This window comes from Carassius carassius, chromosome 29, assembly GCF_963082965.1.
Source record: "Carassius carassius chromosome 29, fCarCar2.1, whole genome shotgun sequence".
Taxonomy (NCBI): Eukaryota; Metazoa; Chordata; class Actinopteri; order Cypriniformes; family Cyprinidae; genus Carassius; species Carassius carassius.
The window spans coordinates 7,385,493-7,405,172 of NC_081783.1; the positions used below are offsets into that span (position 1 = coordinate 7,385,493).

Genomic DNA, 19,680 nt, shown 5'->3' on the forward strand with positions numbered 1-19,680 from the left:
AAACTTTTTTTTATCGTTTTAAAAGGATTAAATCCAAGTTTATGCAAGGAAAATATTAAATATTAAACCATAAATAATAATAATAATAGTAATAAATAAATAAATAAATAAAAACAACAAAACCCCTTTCACACTTTTGCATTAATTATAAAAAAATATAAATTATAAATAAAACATTGTAATCTCTTACCGCAATCCGTGCCAATGCTGTTTTGATCGAGGCCCAAGTATCCAATCTTCGGTCTAAAATTATGATAAATTTTACACCAGGTTGCCGTGTTCTGGAAACATGTGAAGTGTGTCAAATCTTTGTTAAGAACATGACATTGTAAACAACCACAATTTCTGAACATATGTATGTAAATGTACACTGGCATTTGCTTGTATTGTATGGAGGGATCAACATGTTCTTTCATTCTAAAAGATCCTGACTGTATTGTGTCTACAATGTAACTACAAAGATCTTTGCATGCATATTTAGCACACTAACAATACATTAATTTGAATAGCTCAATTCGTGTAAAAGCTGTTGCAAGGTTTATGTGAAGAGAATACATAAGGGACTGTTGCTGTACTGCATGGAGAGGCTGATGTATTAGACACGGACCTCGGGATCAGTGTGAGGTATGAAAGAACTTTGGCCAGAGCTTCTTCAGGAATGTCGCTGAAAGCAGAGCATTCTGGGAGAGTGATGATGACACTAGAGTCCTCACCGCGTCCCCCTGGAATTCAATAAACATCAAATTTACAGTTTCTCAGTTAAGGACAAATTCTGTGTCACTGCTCCAAATTTATCTGACATGTTTAGACAATATATTAATCCACACATACTTCATGTCTCCAAAAACGCTAAAACAGAAACTTAAACCCCCACCTGATAAATAGGCCACTTGTTTCTCAATGTAGCCAGCCACTTCCTGCATACTCACAGGGACTGTGACCTCTGAGGAGACAATGAAGATGAGGCTCATATAAATAACAAAGTGGCAAGCTTTAGGTCATGTTTCTGTAAGTTTATGCGGTTTAGTCACAGTTACGGTATGTGAAATTTCAGGGACAGCACCACCCAGTGTTTAATTGTACAAACTACCAGAAGCTGTTAATGACAGTGCTATATAAAATTATTTATGGTCTTTTAATGGACTCCTCAGTAAAACGGACAACATTAGTAGTTAGTACCAATGAGTCTAATGCATTCATGTCTGCAGAACCATCAAGATGGACTAAAGCCAGAGACTGAAAACAAGAGGAGATGGTGGTTCAGTTTCCTTTGAGCCTCGTCTCATACTACAATACACTGCAATCAGGGATTGACAATAAAGGATGTGTTCAGATTACATATGGCCCAACAATGGTATCCAGTGACTTCACCATGAACTCACTTCATGTGTCTGCGGCAAACAAAATAAATTAATTCCACAAAGAGAAATGCAATACTCTAGAGGAAATGGATTATCTTGGGTCAAGTTACAGTACAGCTTCTCTTTCCTACTATAAGGCTCCTTACATGCTTACTTTAACCATTGTTGATAAAAAGACCTGATATTCTTCCTAAATAAAGGGTCATGTCCTGAAGAATGTTGTAATATTTAAAAACTGCTATCTACATAACCATTAACCTATCATGATAAAAAAATAAATGCTGACATTAAAATTTAATGAGTTTCCAACAGGTATAATGGTGCTGGGGCAGAGATGAATGTGAACTAAGACACAACTAAATATTTAATAACACTCAAGACAGTTTCAACAGTTTAAAATGTTAATGCTCTACAGTCGTGGCCAAAAGTTTTGAGAATTACATAAATATTAGTTTTCAAAAAGTTTGCTGCTAAACTGCTTTTAGATCTTTGTTTCAATTGTTTCTTTGATGTACTGAAATATAATTACAAGCACTTCATACGTTTCAAAGGCTTTTATCGACAATTACATGCCATTTATGCAAAGAGTCAGTATTTGCAGTGTTGGCCCTTCTTTTTCAGGACCTCTGCAATTCGACTGGGCATGCTCTCAATCAACTTCTGGGCCAAATCCTGACTGATAGCAACCCATTCTTTCATAATCACTTCTTGGAGTTTGTCAGAATTAGTGGGTTTTTGTTTGTCCACCCGCCTCTTGAGGATTGACCACAAGTTCTCAATGGGATTAAGATCTGGGGAGTTTCCAGGCCATGGACCCAAAATTTCAACATTCTGGTCCCCGAGCCACTTAGTTATCACTTTTGCCTTATGGCACGGTGCTCCATTGTGCTGTAAAATGCATTGTTCTTCACCAAACTGTTGTTGGATTGTTGGAAGAAGTTGCTGTTGGAGGGTGTTTTGGTACCATTCTTTATTCATGGCTGTGTTTTTGGGCAGAATTGTGAGTGAGCCCACTCCCTTGGATGAGAAGCAACCCCACACATGAATGGTGTCAGGATGCTTTACTGTTGGCATGACACAGGACTGATGGTAGCGCTCACCTTTTCTTCTCCGGACAAGCCTTTTTCCAGATGCCCCAAACAATCGGAAAGGGGCTTCATCGGAGAATATGACTTTGCCCCAGTCCTCAGCAGTCCATTCACTATACTTTCTGCAGAAGATCAATCTGTCCCTGATGTTTTTTTTGGAGAGAAGTGGCTTCTTTGCTGCCCTTCTTGACACCAGGCCATCTTCCAGAAGTCTTGGCCTCACTGTGCGTGCAGATGCGCTCACACCTGCCTGCTGCCATTCCTGAGCAAGCTCTGCACTGGTGGCACTCCGATCCCGCAGCTGAATCCTCTTTAGGAGACGATCCTGGCGCTTGCTGGACTTTCTTGGATGCCCTGAAGCCTTCTTGACAAGAATTGAACCTCATTCCTTGAAGTTCTTGATGATCCTATAAATTGTTGATTTAGGTGCAATCTTAGTAGTCAGAATATCCTTGCCTGTGAAGCCATTTTTATGCAATGCAATGATGGCGCGTTTCTTTGCAGGTCACCATGGTTAACAATGGAAGAACAATGATTTCAAGCATCACCCTCCTTTTAACATGTCAAGTCTGCCATTCTAACCCAATCAGCCTGACATAATGATCTCCAGCCTTGTGCTCGTCAACATTCTCACCTGAGTTAACAAGACGATTACTGAAATGATCTCAGCAGGTCCTTTAATGACAGCAATGAAATGCAGTGGAAAGGTTTTTTTGGGATTAAGTTAATTTTCATGGCAAAGAAGGACTATGCAATTCATCTGATCACTCTTCATAACATTCTGGAGTATATGCAAATTTCTATTTTAAAAACTTAAGCAGCAACTTCTCCAATTTCCAATATTTATATAATTCTCAAAACTTTTGGCCACGACTGTATATACACCTCATAAGCAAAATGAATGAGATTTATAATGGGATGACATATTGAGAGATAAATGCATTGTGCATTTGAGAGAGATGAATTTGCAAATGTGAAGTGAAGTGTCATGATATAATAGACAATTTTTTTTTATAATAATAATAAAAATACATTTTAAGGTCTGTCAAGAAATATTTGTGTGCAAATATATTAACAAATAATAACAGAATTTTTATAATAAAAATTATTAAAAATTAATTCCATCACATGACTTGCTCACCGACAGATCCTCTGCAGTGAATGGGTGCCGTCAGAATGAGAGTCCAAACAGCTGATAAAAACATCACAAAATCTACAAATAATGAAAATAACCCACAATCTGCATGTTTGTAGTAAACATCTATCAAGATGTTTTTAATTTCAAACCATTGCCTCTATTCATAATGTACTGCTTTGTCCAGTGAAGGTTGTCTCATCTGAATTAGGAAAGAAATATTCAGAGAACAAGCACCTTTTACAAGTAAGGATTATTAACTTCAGAGGATCCATTGTTGAGAAAGTGATGTAATGCTAAATTTTTCAAATCTGTTCTAATGAAGAAAATAAGTCATCTACATCTTGGATGGCCTGAGGGTGAGTACGTTTTCATCAAATTTTCATGTTTAAAATAACCATTTCTTTAATATAATCAATTAAATGAATATATTAAGACATTTTCCATTTACATTTTTATTGAGTCTGCTAGGTCACTAAATGCTGGAGTATATTTGCTCATCGTGTTTGTTCTGCCATGTGTTCAGGCTTTATAAGAAAGCCCAGCATTGCCTTGACATTGTTACGTTTAGGCAGCATCGCCCTTCTGAAACAACAGATGGAAAACCACACCTTATACTCCTTTGAGAGTGAGATCAGAGATACAGGGAGTCTGTGTATAACAAACACATTCAGGTGCTGTCCATGTGAACATGTCTGAACTGAGTTTGAAAGCCACTTATTAAATAAAACTGTACTGCTCAGTAGCAACACAGAGACTTTGATCTGTCCTGTAAGAGAAAGGGTTGTCTGAACTATTCTCAAGATTCAGAAAAAGCAGAATGTGAAAAGTGATATCAAATAATAAATATATAATAAAAAAAGTGTTATATAATAGTGTAGTATAATGTAAATATAAGTATATAATAATACATTCAGTGTTGCATAATTGCTGCGCTTTGATTGGCATGTTTCTATTTTATTTAAAAATGATCAAGTAAATACTGAAAGCATTAATGATGTATTTTTTAAAATGCTGTTCCAAAACAACAACAACAACAACAACAAAAAAAGACCTTTGAACAAACAATAATTTCTGAATGTTTTCATAAATTTAGTTCTTGATGGTTACTAAATAGGCTTAAATGATAAGAGGAGTTGTTGCCTGAGCTTTTATACTTTTAATTAAAAAAAAAAAAAGCCCAGACAAGACTATCCTTGATAAACATGTTTTAGATACATTAAGCCCAGAAGTATTTGGACACTTCAGTTCCACTTGTATGAATGGTAATGCATTACAAATCAACCCAAGAGGAATTTTTTCAAGCAAAACATTTCACAAAATTTTGCCATTTAAAACTATGACAAATGTATTGATTGTCAAATGTTAGTGGTTAATGTGATGAACTACACCTGACTGCACTTGACTGTATGCATAAACGTGTACATATTGTCATGCAATGTGGTTAGAGGAATGAAAGGATCAGAGTTCATATCTACAGAGCATTTAAAACTCAACAGTTTAGCTTTAAAATCATAAACTCATAAAAATTTCAGATTTCTTAATGTCAAATATACTGAGGAATACCAACATTTCTCATTCTTTGAGCAGTTTCTGGCGTGCTTCAGCATGGATGTTATCGAAGCCCAGACAGGTGTTCACAATGGCTGTGTCAGAATGTTGTTGTTGTGAACCTGGCTCGGCCTGAGAGGAACTGCTGTCTCATATTACAATGCATCATTACAACGTAACAAACAAACACCTTTCCAAAGCATTACTTTAACACAGACGTGACGCTCACTCTCACATAAAAACAACCCCAACACTGAGACAGATGCCAACAACCTGAGCCACACTGCCAAATCTAATCTCCTACAAACACTTTGAGTAAACCAAAGCATCATAAAGTAAATATTACATAACACACAGCAGAATGGAGTGATTCAGACTTGTAAACCTTTAAATGCATTAAAGTGCCTGAGGAACGACATGGTGGCTAAAATGAAGATGCTGAGTCATGGTCTAAAGAGCATTCTCTGGGTTTTAAGGCAAATTAATAGCCAGAGAGCAGGGCTGGGGGTTAATATCAGTGCTCCACTTCCTGTGTGTTGGCGTCCATTTGTGATACATACAATAAAATTTATATTTTCATCCTTCAATCTCACTACTGACCTGAATTCAGATTGCATGATTATAAACTGCCAGCTTACAATATCTGTCCATCAAAACACTCTTTTAATATTAAGGTTTCAGGAAAAGGCTAACATAGAAAAATACAAGGTTCTAGAATTCCTCTGCCTTTCAATTACAGAAAGATTGAGTCCAGTCCAGTCAAGCAGATTATCAAATATCAAATCTAGGTTATGGATAAAACGCCATGAAGTTATAAATAGCAAATATAATCCTTGCAATACTACATAAAACGCCAGTGAACATCCTGAGAAACTGATGTCCTTGTGAACAAAAATGGCAGTTATATATAGCAGACATATATACTCACGTTGCAGCGTGTTCTCCAGCTCAGAACCTGCCTGCAAAAGGTTGTAATAGCCCTCCATGTCTTTCTCGGGCTCCAGAGGAGAGGTAGAGTCCATTCCCTGGCTGTTCCTGGAGAGGAGTGACTTGACTCTGGGCCCGTCAGGCCCTCACATCCCACTCCACCCGGGTTTCATCTCACTATCTCCTCTGAACAAGTCCCAACTGAGCCTTGACTTCAGCTCCGTGCCACCACTCACGCCTCTGGACTCCCCAAGTCACCTTGAGCAGGAGCAAGTGCATCCAGAGAAACCGCCGCTGGAGGAAATGGGATCCGGAAATATCTATGGCAAACAGCCTGCTGCAGCCGATAGTGGCACTGCAATATCACATCTCAGCTTACAAAAACCACGCACATACACACATCAGGGAGGGGCCGAGAGGATGAGGTGCTGTCCCAAAAGTGTATCGAATTAAAAGGGTTTCCTGTCCACAGTGCTGACAGTCTCCCCTCTTTAAAAACACACCGCACACACTCCCTCCGGCTGCAAACTCCCGTGAGTTAGAGTGCGTCAGATCTGCATCGCTCTTCGACTCACACTATTGACACTCTGCCAACTCCCTCCCCATTGACTTTCTCTGCTTGTGGAGTTCAGACTCCGCCCCCTGCTGATCTCCACACTCCTCATTGGTCAGTTTTCCCTCAAAGGCAGTGGCTCAAATTCTGTTTCTCTTCTCACTGCATGCTGTATTACACACATTCTCACTCTTACTCTTACACACACACACACACACAGGCCGACTGTTCTGAATATCACTATTGACAGCAAAACTATTTTTTCTTCCTAGACTAAGGAGTTTCATTGTTCACAATACAGAAAAGTATGACGCGTGGGAAAATTGCACAAAGACAAACAGCTACATGAATAAGAAGCATTGTTGTCAAAGAACACCCTATTTATGCATCTACAACCGCATCTTATACCCACGAGACACTGTTGGTTTGAAATAACATATGGCATTGCAGACTTTATTCAGTATGCACATGCTCTGCAATTGTTGGACAGATTTGGAGAGACTAAGTTTAACATCTGAAGACAAATAAAGGACAATACCAGAAAAATACCATGGGCAAGTGTTGTTATTATTATATGAGCTGAGGGTCAAATGTTTGGAATAATTAAGATAAGTCTTCAGTGTCACAAGATCCTTCAGAAATTATTATAAAATGAGATTTCAATATCTCATACCATTATTAATGTTGAAAACAGTTTAGATCCTTTGATGATAAAAATAAATAAAAGCATCCAGATCAATTTAATCCAACATTTTTTAGTGTATCAGTTTCCACAACAATATTAAGCAGCACAACCGTTCTCAACATTGAAAATCAGCATTTTAGAATGATTTCAGAAGGATTATGTGACACTGAAGACTGGCGTAATGGCTGCTGAAAACTTAACTTTGCCAACACAACAAAATATAATTTTTTTACTGTACTTTATATCAAATAAATACAACCATGGTGAGCATTTGGCTGCTAGTATTGTTTTAGTTATTATTATTATGAACTTCAATGTTTACTCATGAATATTAAGATTTTAGACATGCAAGAACAGATCTTTACTATTATTTATATTAAGATAAAGTACACATAGCTTAACATTTATTGCACAAAATAATAGACAAACAAACAGAAAGATTAAAAACAACAAAACAACTTATGTCACTCTAGGTCCTGTAACTGGTGACTTATAGTCCTATAGTGTGACAAATTCATTTTAAACATACAAATATTATGATGCTGTTTTAGTTAGCTACTCTGAAGCCCTTATAAAGTGCATGTATAACATTTCTACATGGTTTAGAAAAAAATGATATAAACTTCAGACACAAATGTATTCTTTCAAAACAGCTTTTATTGAAGAAAAATGTTTGAAACAGACTGGTCTTGAGAGGTACATTCAGATCAGCTGGAGCCTGAGGGACAGGATGGAGGAAGCAGGGCTGACCGTGCTAGTGCCTGATTCATTTCACAGCAACGCACCTGAGCCCTGCCTCGTGCGCCACAAACAGGCCACCTTTCTCAGCCTTTTTTATTTATTTTTTTTGTAATTTTTTTTTCTTACAAAAAGTGGCTCACAAAGTTTCATTAAAAATACTAATATATATATATATATATATATATATATATATATATATATATATATATATCAAACAACATCAGAATCCAGGAATTATTATAAGCTTTGAAAATAGCATCTCTGAAGTAATTTAAAGGTCTGTTTGGAAATGTCAAACATTGCAGGCAAATTCTGTTTTCCCCTCCCAAACTGAGCTGAACAAACACATGGATGTGTCCCCGTCTCGGTGTGAGTGTGTATGTGTTCACCAGGGTTCAGTCCAGTGGTGGCATTAGTAGTCACACATGCAATGAGAACAACAAAAATGGGCTCACGTTGGACTAATGTTTAAAATGAAACATTACACCAACTGGGCTCTCCGGTCTAGCTGAAAGCAAATGTAAATAGAGCTCTGATATATTTTTTCTGAAAAGATAATTCATGATGTAATCAGAAATGAAAAGAAGGCCTGGCGGTTACGCAGGGCTGTGATACAGCTGGATTAAGCCAGGCCCAAGATTGGGAGCTGAGCTTAAGATGCTTAGCATTCATGACACAGTCAGAGGTCTAACACACACCACTTTCCCTTGAATAATCCACATACTCTTTAAGGTAGCTGAAGCAGGAATGGAGCATCTTTCATATGGCATTATTTTAGGAGATACATAACATAAAAATGTGCCCGATTAGAGAACATGCCAGGCAGTGGCTCTTTTAACACCCATTTTGGGCTACAAGCAGAAATTATGGAATAGATCATACATTTTAAAGGGAATCAGAGACTTCAGCTGCATTCACACCATATATTAAGAGAGGGTCTATAGGACTGATCTTTGATCAGAGAAAAAGCCCAGAGCTGCTGGTCTACAGGGTCTGGATATAAAAACCCAATCTGTTCAACAGCGGATTGCACAGGCTAAAAAAATAAAAATAAAATAAAAATCTGTTGGAACAAGCTGATAATGATTAAAGAAGAGAAAGAATTACCTCTGACAAAAATACAACATTTGTGAGATTAATTACAATGTACAATAAATATGTCAAATAGAAACACAAATAATTCAATTATAATGTAAAAGGTGTTTGAAATTATGGCACGTAGAAATGGAATGTATTCAGAAGTGAAGAAAGTAGAATGAAAATTACAAGCCCTCCAAACCACTAGAGGGCAGATATGACTTTCAATAAGCATCAGATCCAACACTCCTATTTCATCAATCTAAGCTCCTAAACGATTCTTAAACGATTCATTCAGTTTCCTCGAAAGTGAAAAGTGTGCACGTGAACGTGTGTTTTGGAGTACTGGCCTGGTATATAAAGCTGACACATTCAATATACACGTCATTAATGGCTCAACATTGCTTACCTCGTACTCACTCTGAAATATGCTACTAACTTTGCATCGAGAACCAATCCTAAAATATGCTGTAACAATGGATAATTCATCCTTGAGGAAAAACTGAAGAGAAAACTCAAGTCCCTCTCTTTTTTTTTTTTTTGGCATCAAGCAACATTTTCCACACTTTTTTTTCACTAGTACAATTTGTAACCCAACTGTAAACTGATCCCCGTTTCAACAAAGAGTAACATCGAAAGACTTTGACAATACGTTATAAGAAGAAAATCTGAAATTGATTTTCAATTTCTCACACACACGTACGCATACATACAGAGTTGTTGGGCTCCGTGGGATATCCCAGAACTCCATGTGGTTAAACAAACAGCAAGTTGTTGAAAGGCAGCTTTTATACCCATAGGGTCAGGACCCGCAGTGCAGCATCTTAGAGAGAGCTCACATTTAGGGATCTCGAACAGCTACATATCACAAAACTCTAAACTACGGTTTGGGATTGTGATCACATTTATTGGACTTTTTTGGGTCGGTCATGCAAGAGAACCAATAAGGATGTTGGTACATTCTGTAGCAGTCGAGCGCTACTGACCACTTAGCATGAGACACATTCATCCCGGTAGGGTTGAACATGAGAGTCTGGCAGTAGGGCAGGGATGAAACCAGTGTGAAAACATAGTTCTTGTGGAATCGTGCTGGAATGGAAGGCTTTAGGATAAGATGTAACAGAAAAGCTGTTTAAATTGGTTCCATTGTCATGTTTCATTTAAACAGGCAGGAAGAAGTGCAGCAACCCTGGCAGGTGTGAGGGTCCGGTCAGAAGTCTTAACCCAAGGCTGTCCATGGCCATCAGTAGAGCTCGTTCAGATGCTTGTAGGAGAGAGGTGTGACAGCAGCCATCTGCGGTGTACAAAAACATCACCACACAAAACTCTTTAGCGCACGTGTAGAAATGTATTTAATGGTTGAATAGGAAAGACATGATTAGGAACAGTTAGTAACACCCGTTTTTAAGTGCATCTCTTATTCGATTGATTCATCAAAAATAACCACATAAACCCAGATAATTCAGTACACAACACCAACCCTAAACCAAATCAATCTCAAATGCACCAAAGAACCATCCTAATCAGAGGAGGATCTGGTGGTCAGGAATGATTCACTTCTGGTTTAAGAAATGTTCTGGATTTCAAACAAGTACTCAACGTCAGACAGGCTGTCACTCACTACAATTGATAGCTGCCGATTTGGGCTTTTAATAAAACTGGGCTGTCTAGAAAGGAGTAGAAAGGAGAAAAATTTTCTGAAATCTGTGCTACATAGCGAGAGAAAAAGTTTTTGTCCCTTTTGACAAAAACTTAAACACCTGTAATTCATTTTTTATTTGGCCACCTCCTCTCTGCTGACCAGACAGTCCATTGGTGGAATTACAAGACTGCAGATGTTTAATGTGTAGATTTACAATACAAAGCCTGTTAAAAATCTGTAAACTTATCCTTTAATTCTCCGTTTTAAAAGTAAAAGAGAAATAATCAGAAATAATTGTAAGAAAAATACATTCCATGTTAAAAATGTTTATAAACCCATTAGCAACTATGAATGGATTTATATTTTCCATTCAAAATGTGTTATCTCTGCTATAAGAAAGTCAAAATTGTCCAATGAATTGTCAGATGTACTTTTTGGTTACACCTTACCAATGTAATTCATTTGGGTGAATTTGTTGGTAAAAGCAGATGTTCAAGAATGAACTTTTGTTGAACCCAGAACATTCCTTTTGATCATATTGAACACTTTACCTGTATGTGTCAGTCGAGGAATCCTCTGACAGCTGAGAAGAACAGAAAGCAAGTTTAATTCTGGTGATTACCTCCTATCTTCAGCTTCACAAAAAACGAATTACAACCGTCACAAACTGACCCCAGAAGCTTTTGGCACAGATAAACATGCAAAACAAGCATAGCAGCATGCAGAACACAAAGCATTAATGCAGGGAAACAACCACTGAAACCAAAATAATGTCATACAAAGGTTAGATAGCCATTAGGCAGGTTAAACGACTTCCATTGTCACAAAAAAAAAAAAAAAACGATTCCAAATTACAAACACAACAACTACCACACCACACAAAATACCCAGTACAGCAAAATACACAAAACCAAACACACATTCATGCTGTCATTCACACACAAATAAACCCGGATGAGATTAACCAGAAGAAAATTACAGAGGACTGGTTTAGTCAGTTAATAAGGACGCAATCACAGGTTACTTGAGGAGCACATGCATGACATAATGAGGGGCGGAGCTTCCCCTGGCAGGCTGAAAGGATCATTTAATATTCACCAAATCATTGTTTTCGATTCCTTACTGTCAACAGTATAGCATTGTGGACTATTATTTTAGTACTTAAATACTTTTTGTGGTCCAACAAAGGTCCAACAACAGGATTACAGAAAAAACATCCGATAGAGAAAACAAACTTCCAGATATATTTTTTTATTGCAAAAGTCCTGGTAACATATGACATTACATAATCACGAAGATTATGTAGAGTCACAGACTTTTAAATCTTTATGGATAAAATATTTTTGCAATACCAAGCGCTGAAAAAGTGAGAGGGAGATGAGCTGCGGTGTGTCTATTTTGTAAATGTCTTTTCAGCCAACCGATGTGAGTTCATCCTGAGGTAGGGAAAATTTCAATAGCAGAATTAATATCATCCCGCAGAGGGGGCCGACTGAACCCAAGGGGAGGAACTGCACCGACTAGGAGACAAATCCATTGTGGACGACTAGCGTAAGGCACTTGATTGGGGCTCTGATTAGAAAGTCTGGGGTCTTGTACCTGTTTATATGACAGGATTGGACTCGTCTGAAAAGGTTCTCATGAGCAGGGGTCTGGCTGAAGACTGAGAGGACTGGTTGCCCCCAACATTCGACTGACTTGGCTTTTTCTAAAAAGGGTGGGAGTGGGGTGAAAGACACTTAGGACAAGATGGCTCAGACAGACACACACACACCCAAACACAAAACTGCTATACAGTACATCCTTCTTCAAAAAGAAGACAAAACACTGTGAAGGACATTTACAATTATGAGATTTCATATTTGAAGCCACGTGTATACATGTTTTTAATTTCCATATAGATAATCCTTCATGGTAGAAATGATAATGGCAATTTTTTTTTTCAAACATACTCAGTTGTACTAGATTATAAATATGACATCGCAAAAAAAGTCAGCCAACACTCAAACGATATTAACCCATGAAAACCACCGATTTCACATAATGATTCCAGTTTCTTTCAGTACTTGTGGAAAAAAAGTGCCAAATAATTGATTCTAACTGCACTACCATTCCAAAGTCTGGGCTCAGTAAGATTTTTTTCAATACATTTATCAAGAAGTGACAGCAAATGCACTTATGTCACAAAATATTTATATTTAAAATAAATGCTGCTTTTGGATTTCCTATTTATCGATGATGATAACAACGGCTTCTTGCGCATCAAATGAGAATATTAGAATGATTTATAAAGGATCATGTGACACTGATGAAAAACGATCATCTACTATCATCAATGGAATAAACTATTTTAAAATATGCTACAATAGAAAACTATTGTAATATTTTTAAATGCTCCCATATTTTACTGTTTTGCATCAAATAAATCCAGTCTTGGTGGGCATTAGATACTTCTTACAAAAAACACTGAAAAATCGTACCAATCTGAAACTTTTGAACGATACTGTAAATCACATATTATATTAAATACAAAATTTAGGTAAAATTGTAATCATAACCCAGAGAAACAAGTGTAGACTAATGAATTCGACTCTCGAAGCCATTCTGTAGTACCATATTTGGGGCCTAATTTAAAATGATAAAGAAATAATAATAATTTAATCCCATTATGACGTTTTTGTTTAATCATGAAAATACACTAATTACTGTAATTACTGCTAATTACTGTATTGTCTTTTAAACTTACACATCAAATTATTTAAACTGTCCAAACTAAAAATGTCCCTTTCTTTTTGTGCAATCCCTAATTCTAACATGACAAACACTCTCTCACATACACACAAAACCACATTCTGAATCAAGCAGCACTGATGCATCCAGAAAGTCATTGGTTTGGGTGAGGAGCGGTGCAGGCTGGGCCGAGCACGCATGCAGGAAACCCCATATGTGTTTGTGTGCCGCATTCTCCTGGCTGGGCATGCAGAGACAGCAGGCACCGGGAACAGGCAGCTGAAGGATTCCCCATCATACCCTGCAGCCCTTACAGACGCACACTGAGGACCACTCACCACCACCACGGCTCACAATGCCTCAAGACTAAAAAAAAGCCACTGTGGTACATATTTTGACTGACAATCTGAACCAAGCACCCATGACAAACATGTTTGTACCAGAGTAGAACAACCTAGCTAGCGAACACCCCCTCACAAAGAAGGAGCAGAGACAAACAGGTGGAGAGACAGCAGGCAGGACACTGAAGATACAGACAGGCAACCCAAAGGAGCAAGGACAGTGAGACAAAAAGCAGAAACGAAGCAGGCAGAGAGACCTCAGTCACTCCAGGAAAAGCTGTGAGTGCTAGCAGTCTGCGACAGCATGAAGATAGTGGATGTTCCAGAGGAAGGAAGCCGTTGTTTCATCTATGGCACAGCACACAGGTGAGCAAGAGACCAAAGAGGAAAGGAAAATTAAAGGAAGGTCAAGGGAATGAAAAAGTGGGAATAAAGTTAAGGGAGAAGAAATAGAGAAACAAGAGTAAATATTATATAGCTTCAGTAACCAGAAACCTTCAGTATGTGCTGTTTGATTCAGCAGAATGTTGAGAAGCTCAGAATAAATGAGTGACTGGGCTTTCTTTGAGTTAGAAACAAACTACATTTTCTAATGGAAATTACATGGCACACAAATCATACAAGATATTTATGGTCTCTAGAATAAATATTAAACTATCAGGAATTAAAAAAAATTTAAAAAACTCTCTACGATGCAGTAACGTTCAAAAGTTTGGGGCTGATAAGATTTATGTTTTTGAAAAAAATATATTAAGCCAACCAAGGCTACATTTACCTGCTCAAAAATACATTAAAACAGCAATACTGTGAAAATCTTTTTTTTTTTTTTTTTACTTTAATTTAATTTATTCCTTTAATGCAAAGCTGGATTTTCAGCATCATTATTGTAGTCTTCAGTGTCACATGAAACTTTAGAAATTATTCTAATATGCTAATTTGCTGCTCAATAAAAATCTATTCTCAATATAAATCATAACAAAGTTGAGCTGCTTAATATTTATAAAGAAACTTTTTATATATAATTCTTACATATAAAAGATAGTCTTAAATAACTGCAGTTATTTAAAATATAAATTTGTAACATTTAAAACGTAATTATGTAAAAAATTATGTACTGACCCCAAACTCTGAACAGGACTGAATGTAAATTCTGAATGAATCGGATTCACTTGTATCTATAGTAAAATGAACATTAACACACCTATGACCACATTCTAAATTAAAGCATATAGTTGTTTAATTTTCATAATTATGTATGAGTAATTATGTGTAGATTTCTATATTTTTTCTCCTACAAACTGGTGATATAACCTCTACACACAAGTTATCATTTGACATATTACAAGTTACATTGGTCAGTAAAGGCCATCATTTTAATGGAGTTCATTAGACTATAAATTCTACATTTATTATTAAGGTTTACAACTGAATAAATGACATAACTACACAAACAAGTAATTAAAAAACATGACCATACATTCTATTTTCTCTCCACTGGTGGTTTTAATTGACATGTGGCATACTTGGAAAGGTCGCGGCACCTACCTGTGAGGAGGCAGGGGGCAGATTGGCACCATATGTTCATCTCTGGCCTTAAAGGCTGCTTAACTAGTGTTACTAACAACATAGAGTGCCTACAGTGTGTGCTTACATCCTCTGAATTATTCAAATGATTGGAGAGCTCTAAATATAGTTTATTGATTCTAACCGTGTTACATGTTACCTGGTTGGGTAGCCACTCACAGCAGCACAGGGTGATGGAAGTATTTGTGCTTGACTAATGGAATAAAGAGCGATAGACGGGAAAAAACTACAGGAGTCAAGGAGAGGACATCGAAGAAGAGTGATCGTAACAATTAGACTGATTGACTTCCAGTCTGTTAGACCAATCACAACAATCCAAACCATTCACAGCCTTAAAACAAGGCAAAATTTCTGTTAGGAAAAAAGTCAGTGGTGTAATTCATGAGAGTGAGGGGGAAGTAAAGAAAACAGATGCAACCGAGAGTATAAGAAAAAAAGTTTAAGGTGCTAAAAGGTAATATAAGGTCAAATCTGGCTGGTCTGAATAAACCAAAGACAGGGAGGTAATGCTGGGTTCAAAGAAAAATGTAACTCTGCATCCAAACCAGGTGTGACGTGATAATGCAACAAGTAATAAAAGCTATCGCTCTTTCATGTAAATCAGTTTTTGTGCAAACCTGTCACTCAGACTGGTCCCAAAATCCTGCTTCACATAAAAGTACAACATGAAATATCTTTCTATTGGATGTGACTGTCACATCACGCCTGGTTAGGACACGGTGTAAGATGAAAGAAGAACAGAAGAGTAAGTAAATCAGGGGGAATAACAGAGAATCGGATGGATATGGTAGAAAAAAAGAATTAAAAAGGGAAAAGGGAGGGAGAGGTATACCTGTCGTGAATGGGGGCCTCTTGGCTTGCGAAGGACCACCAAAAGGATCTCTGGCAGCAGACTGAGGAGGATGAGGATGATGATAACCAGCCAGGCAGACACTGAACTCAGCATGTTGGCAAACACAAAGTACAAACGCTGCTGCTTCAAAAACGGCCTAGGAAATAAGAAAGAGAAGGAAAGATATAGACCATCATTATACAATAAAAGTTTACTGGAAATGATCAACAGTGGAGCTGCAGCACAATAAATCCCTAGTGGATGATTTCTGTTTCATGCCGACTTTAACGTTTGCTCACCATATGATGCCCCCCCAGAAGAAACTGAAGAAAACATAGAAAGCCAAAGAGCCCCATATCACAAAATGGTTGATCCACGTCCAGTGTCGTGTGTCCATTGCCAGCTGAGAGAGGGAAAACATCAGTCTCTGACAAATGAAGATCTGAGTTACTTTTTATAGTTATAGACCAACCAAGCCACCAACCTTCAATGTAACAGTAAAAACAAGGACGGTAAAAACAATTGTTCCATAAGACCAATTTCCAAAGACCTGAAAAAGAAAGGAGCAAATCAAATGCATTCCCAATTTTTTTATTTACAGGCATATTAAAAACAGGGGTGGTGCTAGCGCAGTGGATAAGACACATGTCTTTGGTGTGAGAGACCCGGGTTCGAATCCACTGTGAGACACCAATGCGTCCCTGAGCAAGACACTTAACCCCTAGTTGCTCCAGAGGTGTGTGACCTCTGACATATGTGGCAATTGTAAGTAGCTTTGGATAAAAGCGTTAGCTAAGTGAATAAATGTAATGTATAAATGTAAAAAGCACAACTATCTCTAACCTGCCCATTTTCCTGTAAGGCTGGATTGCTGAACAAGAAACGGACACCAAAGAAGAACAGAAGACCCTGAAAAATTCCTAAAACTGTCCAGTACAGGAAGGGGCGCCAGCGTAACATGGCATTGTTGGCTATTTCTCTGTAAGAACACAGTGTGTATCAGCAACAGCATGGTACAAATGAAATAAGCAGAAGAGCTGCAGTGCAGAGTGTTACCTGTAGAGGGCAGCGTTGTCCAGCAGAATCGCGATGTCTATGTGCTGTTCCAGCAGGCTGTAGGCCAGAATGGGCATGGAGGTGAAGCAGATGTTGTACATCGTCAGATAGGCTGCGTCGTACAGGGGCTGGGAAGGGGAACGAGGGAAAGGACGGGGCACCGGGGAGGTTAATACCACATTAAGGAGATCACACATATGCACACAACAAAGAGAGGGAAACTGACTGTGTGGCTGCGCATGCAATGTTCACTAGATATATATACACAAAACACATGCTGGAAAATATGAGGTCGAGACCCAATTATATGGAATTACAGAGACTTCTGAGCCGCTAAGAGATTATTTTATATATATATATACACACACAGTGTTGCCACAGTTACTTTGAAAAAGTAACTTAGTTACTTTACAGATTACTTGATTTTAAAAGTAACTAAGTTACTTTACAAGTTACTTTATTAGTTACATTCAGCAGCTGCCGACAACATAAAAATGACAACCGGTTTTGCCAACACTCACTTTATTGGAAGTGTATTTTTAACAGTAACATCCACAATCTATCTCCTGGCAAAGTTGAACTTAAAAACTATTTCCTGAAAAAAATACATGTTTTTACAAAAAATAAAGGCAGTCTTTCTTGACTTAACATAAATACTTGTTTTAATAAAAAAATATTAGATTTCTCTCCATCACTGAATACTCCTTCTCCACGTAAGAATAAAAAGCTGTTCTGTGAGGCAGCGCGGCATTGACAGTGGTAGGGATCTTGTTTATTATGGCATGAAATGAGGGCAAGTCAACCGTATTTAATGGCATTTCCTCCACAACAAACTGCCAGACTAACTTCTTCAACTCTCCCCCACTTACTGGTTTTGCACCGAAGTCCAGCTTTTGTTGTTTAGGTGGTTGGGGACCTCCTGCTCTCTGCTTCTCATCACCTGTTGTGACTTGCTCTATAAGTTTGACTGTGCAGTGCTGCGACTCCAAATGTTTTTTTCCAATTCGACATAGTGTTTTTGTAGCTAGATAACACTGTCGCCGACAGCACAGAGTGTACAACGGACCTTAATGTTGTCATCTTTAGCTGGCACAAACTCAAAATAGTGACTGTATCTCCATCTAGAAAACGCACATCTCTCGCCTCCCTCCATTGTTACCGTTTGTGTCGCTGGGTGGCACGTACACATGAAGTGAACTTCATGCATGCTGAAAACGTGACTTGTCGCATAAGTGACTTCACTACCCGAGATGCAAAAATAAATAAATATCTATTTTTATTAAGGAAATTGACAAAAATAGTAACGCACAGTGACTTGGTTAAGTAACTTTAATCTGATTACTGGTTTGGAAATAGTAATGTATTAGATCACTCGTTACTGAAAAAAGTGGTCAGATTAGAGTACCGGCATCACTGTATGTATGTATATATATATATATATATATATATGGCAATAGCAGAGGTGAAAGGGCTCTACTTCAGAAAAAAAAAAAAAGAAACACTTGTACACAATGCAGGCCAGATTTAAACCCCTGAGTTAGTTGAGTGCCAAGGCAAAATCTGCACATAAGCACTAACCACTACACCAAAGCTAACTGAATTTTTTTATTAGTTTGTGCTTGTTATATATATCAAAAGAAAGAAGGGGAGAGAGAGAGAAATTCAGAGGAAAGTTGCAAAGGAAAGAGCAGAGGAGAGGGACCTGCTGGGACATAGTCTTCCAAAAAGCCCTTTATTTGTACATACTGTACCTGCTGAGAGCATCCACAGAAAAACTGGTACAGGAACTGAGGTAAGATGAAGCAAAGATTCTGCAGGAGAGAAGGAGAAAATGTTTCAAACTTCAAGAGGATTCAATAAACGACTGCATTTATAAGTACAGACTGAAACACGTTCCACTGGATGCCAGACATACCTTATAAAAGAAGTACTGGACGAGATGCGCAATGCGCACATAGTACAGATGCCCATGAGCCAGCAAAAGCTTCTTTAAGTGCTTGAGTTTAGGAATGGCATAGTCACTGTTCCTCACAGCTTGACGGCCCTCCTTACCTTTAATACCTAAACACACAATAGCAACATTACACTCCAAAAAAAAGTATAGATAGATAAATAAAAACTGTATTATTGTGAAACAACTGTTTTTCATTTTAATATTTTAATGTATTTTAAATTGTATTCTTGTTACGGAAAAGCTGAATTTTCAGCATCATAACTAACCAATGCCCACATGTGCCTCAAGGATCATGCTAACATCATTGGCCCCATCGCCAATGGAGAGAGTGATTGGGGAACCTTTGGAGTTCTTCACCATCTTCACTATCTAAATTGGATAAAAGATAATTTTAGCCTACTAATTTATAAAGTATAAGTGCAC

The 19,680-nt window shown here is 37.7% G+C and overlaps 2 protein-coding genes across 11 annotated transcripts in view; both read right to left on the reverse strand.

Moving 5' to 3' along the window:
- Positions 1–6,628, reverse strand: part of LOC132109520 (proto-oncogene DBL-like) — a 29,241-nt gene extending 22,613 nt beyond the window's left edge. For 2 of the 5 annotated variants that reach the window (XM_059515661.1, XM_059515659.1), the window contains exons 1-4: positions 6,064–6,627; positions 875–943; positions 608–722; positions 191–281 (exon numbers count right to left, since the gene is read on the reverse strand). In XM_059515661.1, the coding sequence (XP_059371644.1) occupies positions 191–281; positions 608–722; positions 875–943; positions 6,064–6,157 (369 nt within the window). In that variant the 5' untranslated portion in view covers positions 6,158–6,627. Of the gene's footprint in view, positions 1–190; positions 282–607; positions 723–874; positions 944–6,063 lie in introns of all 5 variants that reach the window. The other 3 variants (XM_059515660.1, XM_059515658.1, XM_059515663.1) reach the window with 2 other exon arrangements.
- Positions 6,629–10,026: 3,398 nt separating this feature from the next.
- LOC132109521 (phospholipid-transporting ATPase IG-like) overlaps positions 10,027–19,680 on the reverse strand; it is a 64,677-nt gene continuing 55,023 nt past the window's right edge. For 2 of the 6 annotated variants that reach the window (XM_059515668.1, XM_059515666.1), the window contains exons 21-31: positions 19,524–19,626; positions 19,219–19,364; positions 19,055–19,114; positions 17,304–17,431; positions 17,091–17,226; positions 16,732–16,797; positions 16,547–16,650; positions 16,248–16,404; positions 12,360–12,468; positions 11,312–11,343; positions 10,307–10,412 (exon numbers count right to left, since the gene is read on the reverse strand). In XM_059515668.1, coding sequence (XP_059371651.1) covers positions 12,364–12,468; positions 16,248–16,404; positions 16,547–16,650; positions 16,732–16,797; positions 17,091–17,226; positions 17,304–17,431; positions 19,055–19,114; positions 19,219–19,364; positions 19,524–19,626 — 1,005 coding nt within the window. In that variant the 3' untranslated portion in view covers positions 10,307–10,412; positions 11,312–11,343; positions 12,360–12,363. Of the gene's footprint in view, positions 10,413–11,311; positions 11,344–12,359; positions 12,469–14,088; positions 14,180–16,247; positions 16,405–16,546; positions 16,651–16,731; positions 16,798–17,090; positions 17,227–17,303; positions 17,432–19,054; positions 19,115–19,218; positions 19,365–19,523; positions 19,627–19,680 lie in introns of all 6 variants that reach the window. The other 4 variants (XM_059515669.1, XM_059515670.1, XM_059515667.1 and 1 more) reach the window with 4 other exon arrangements.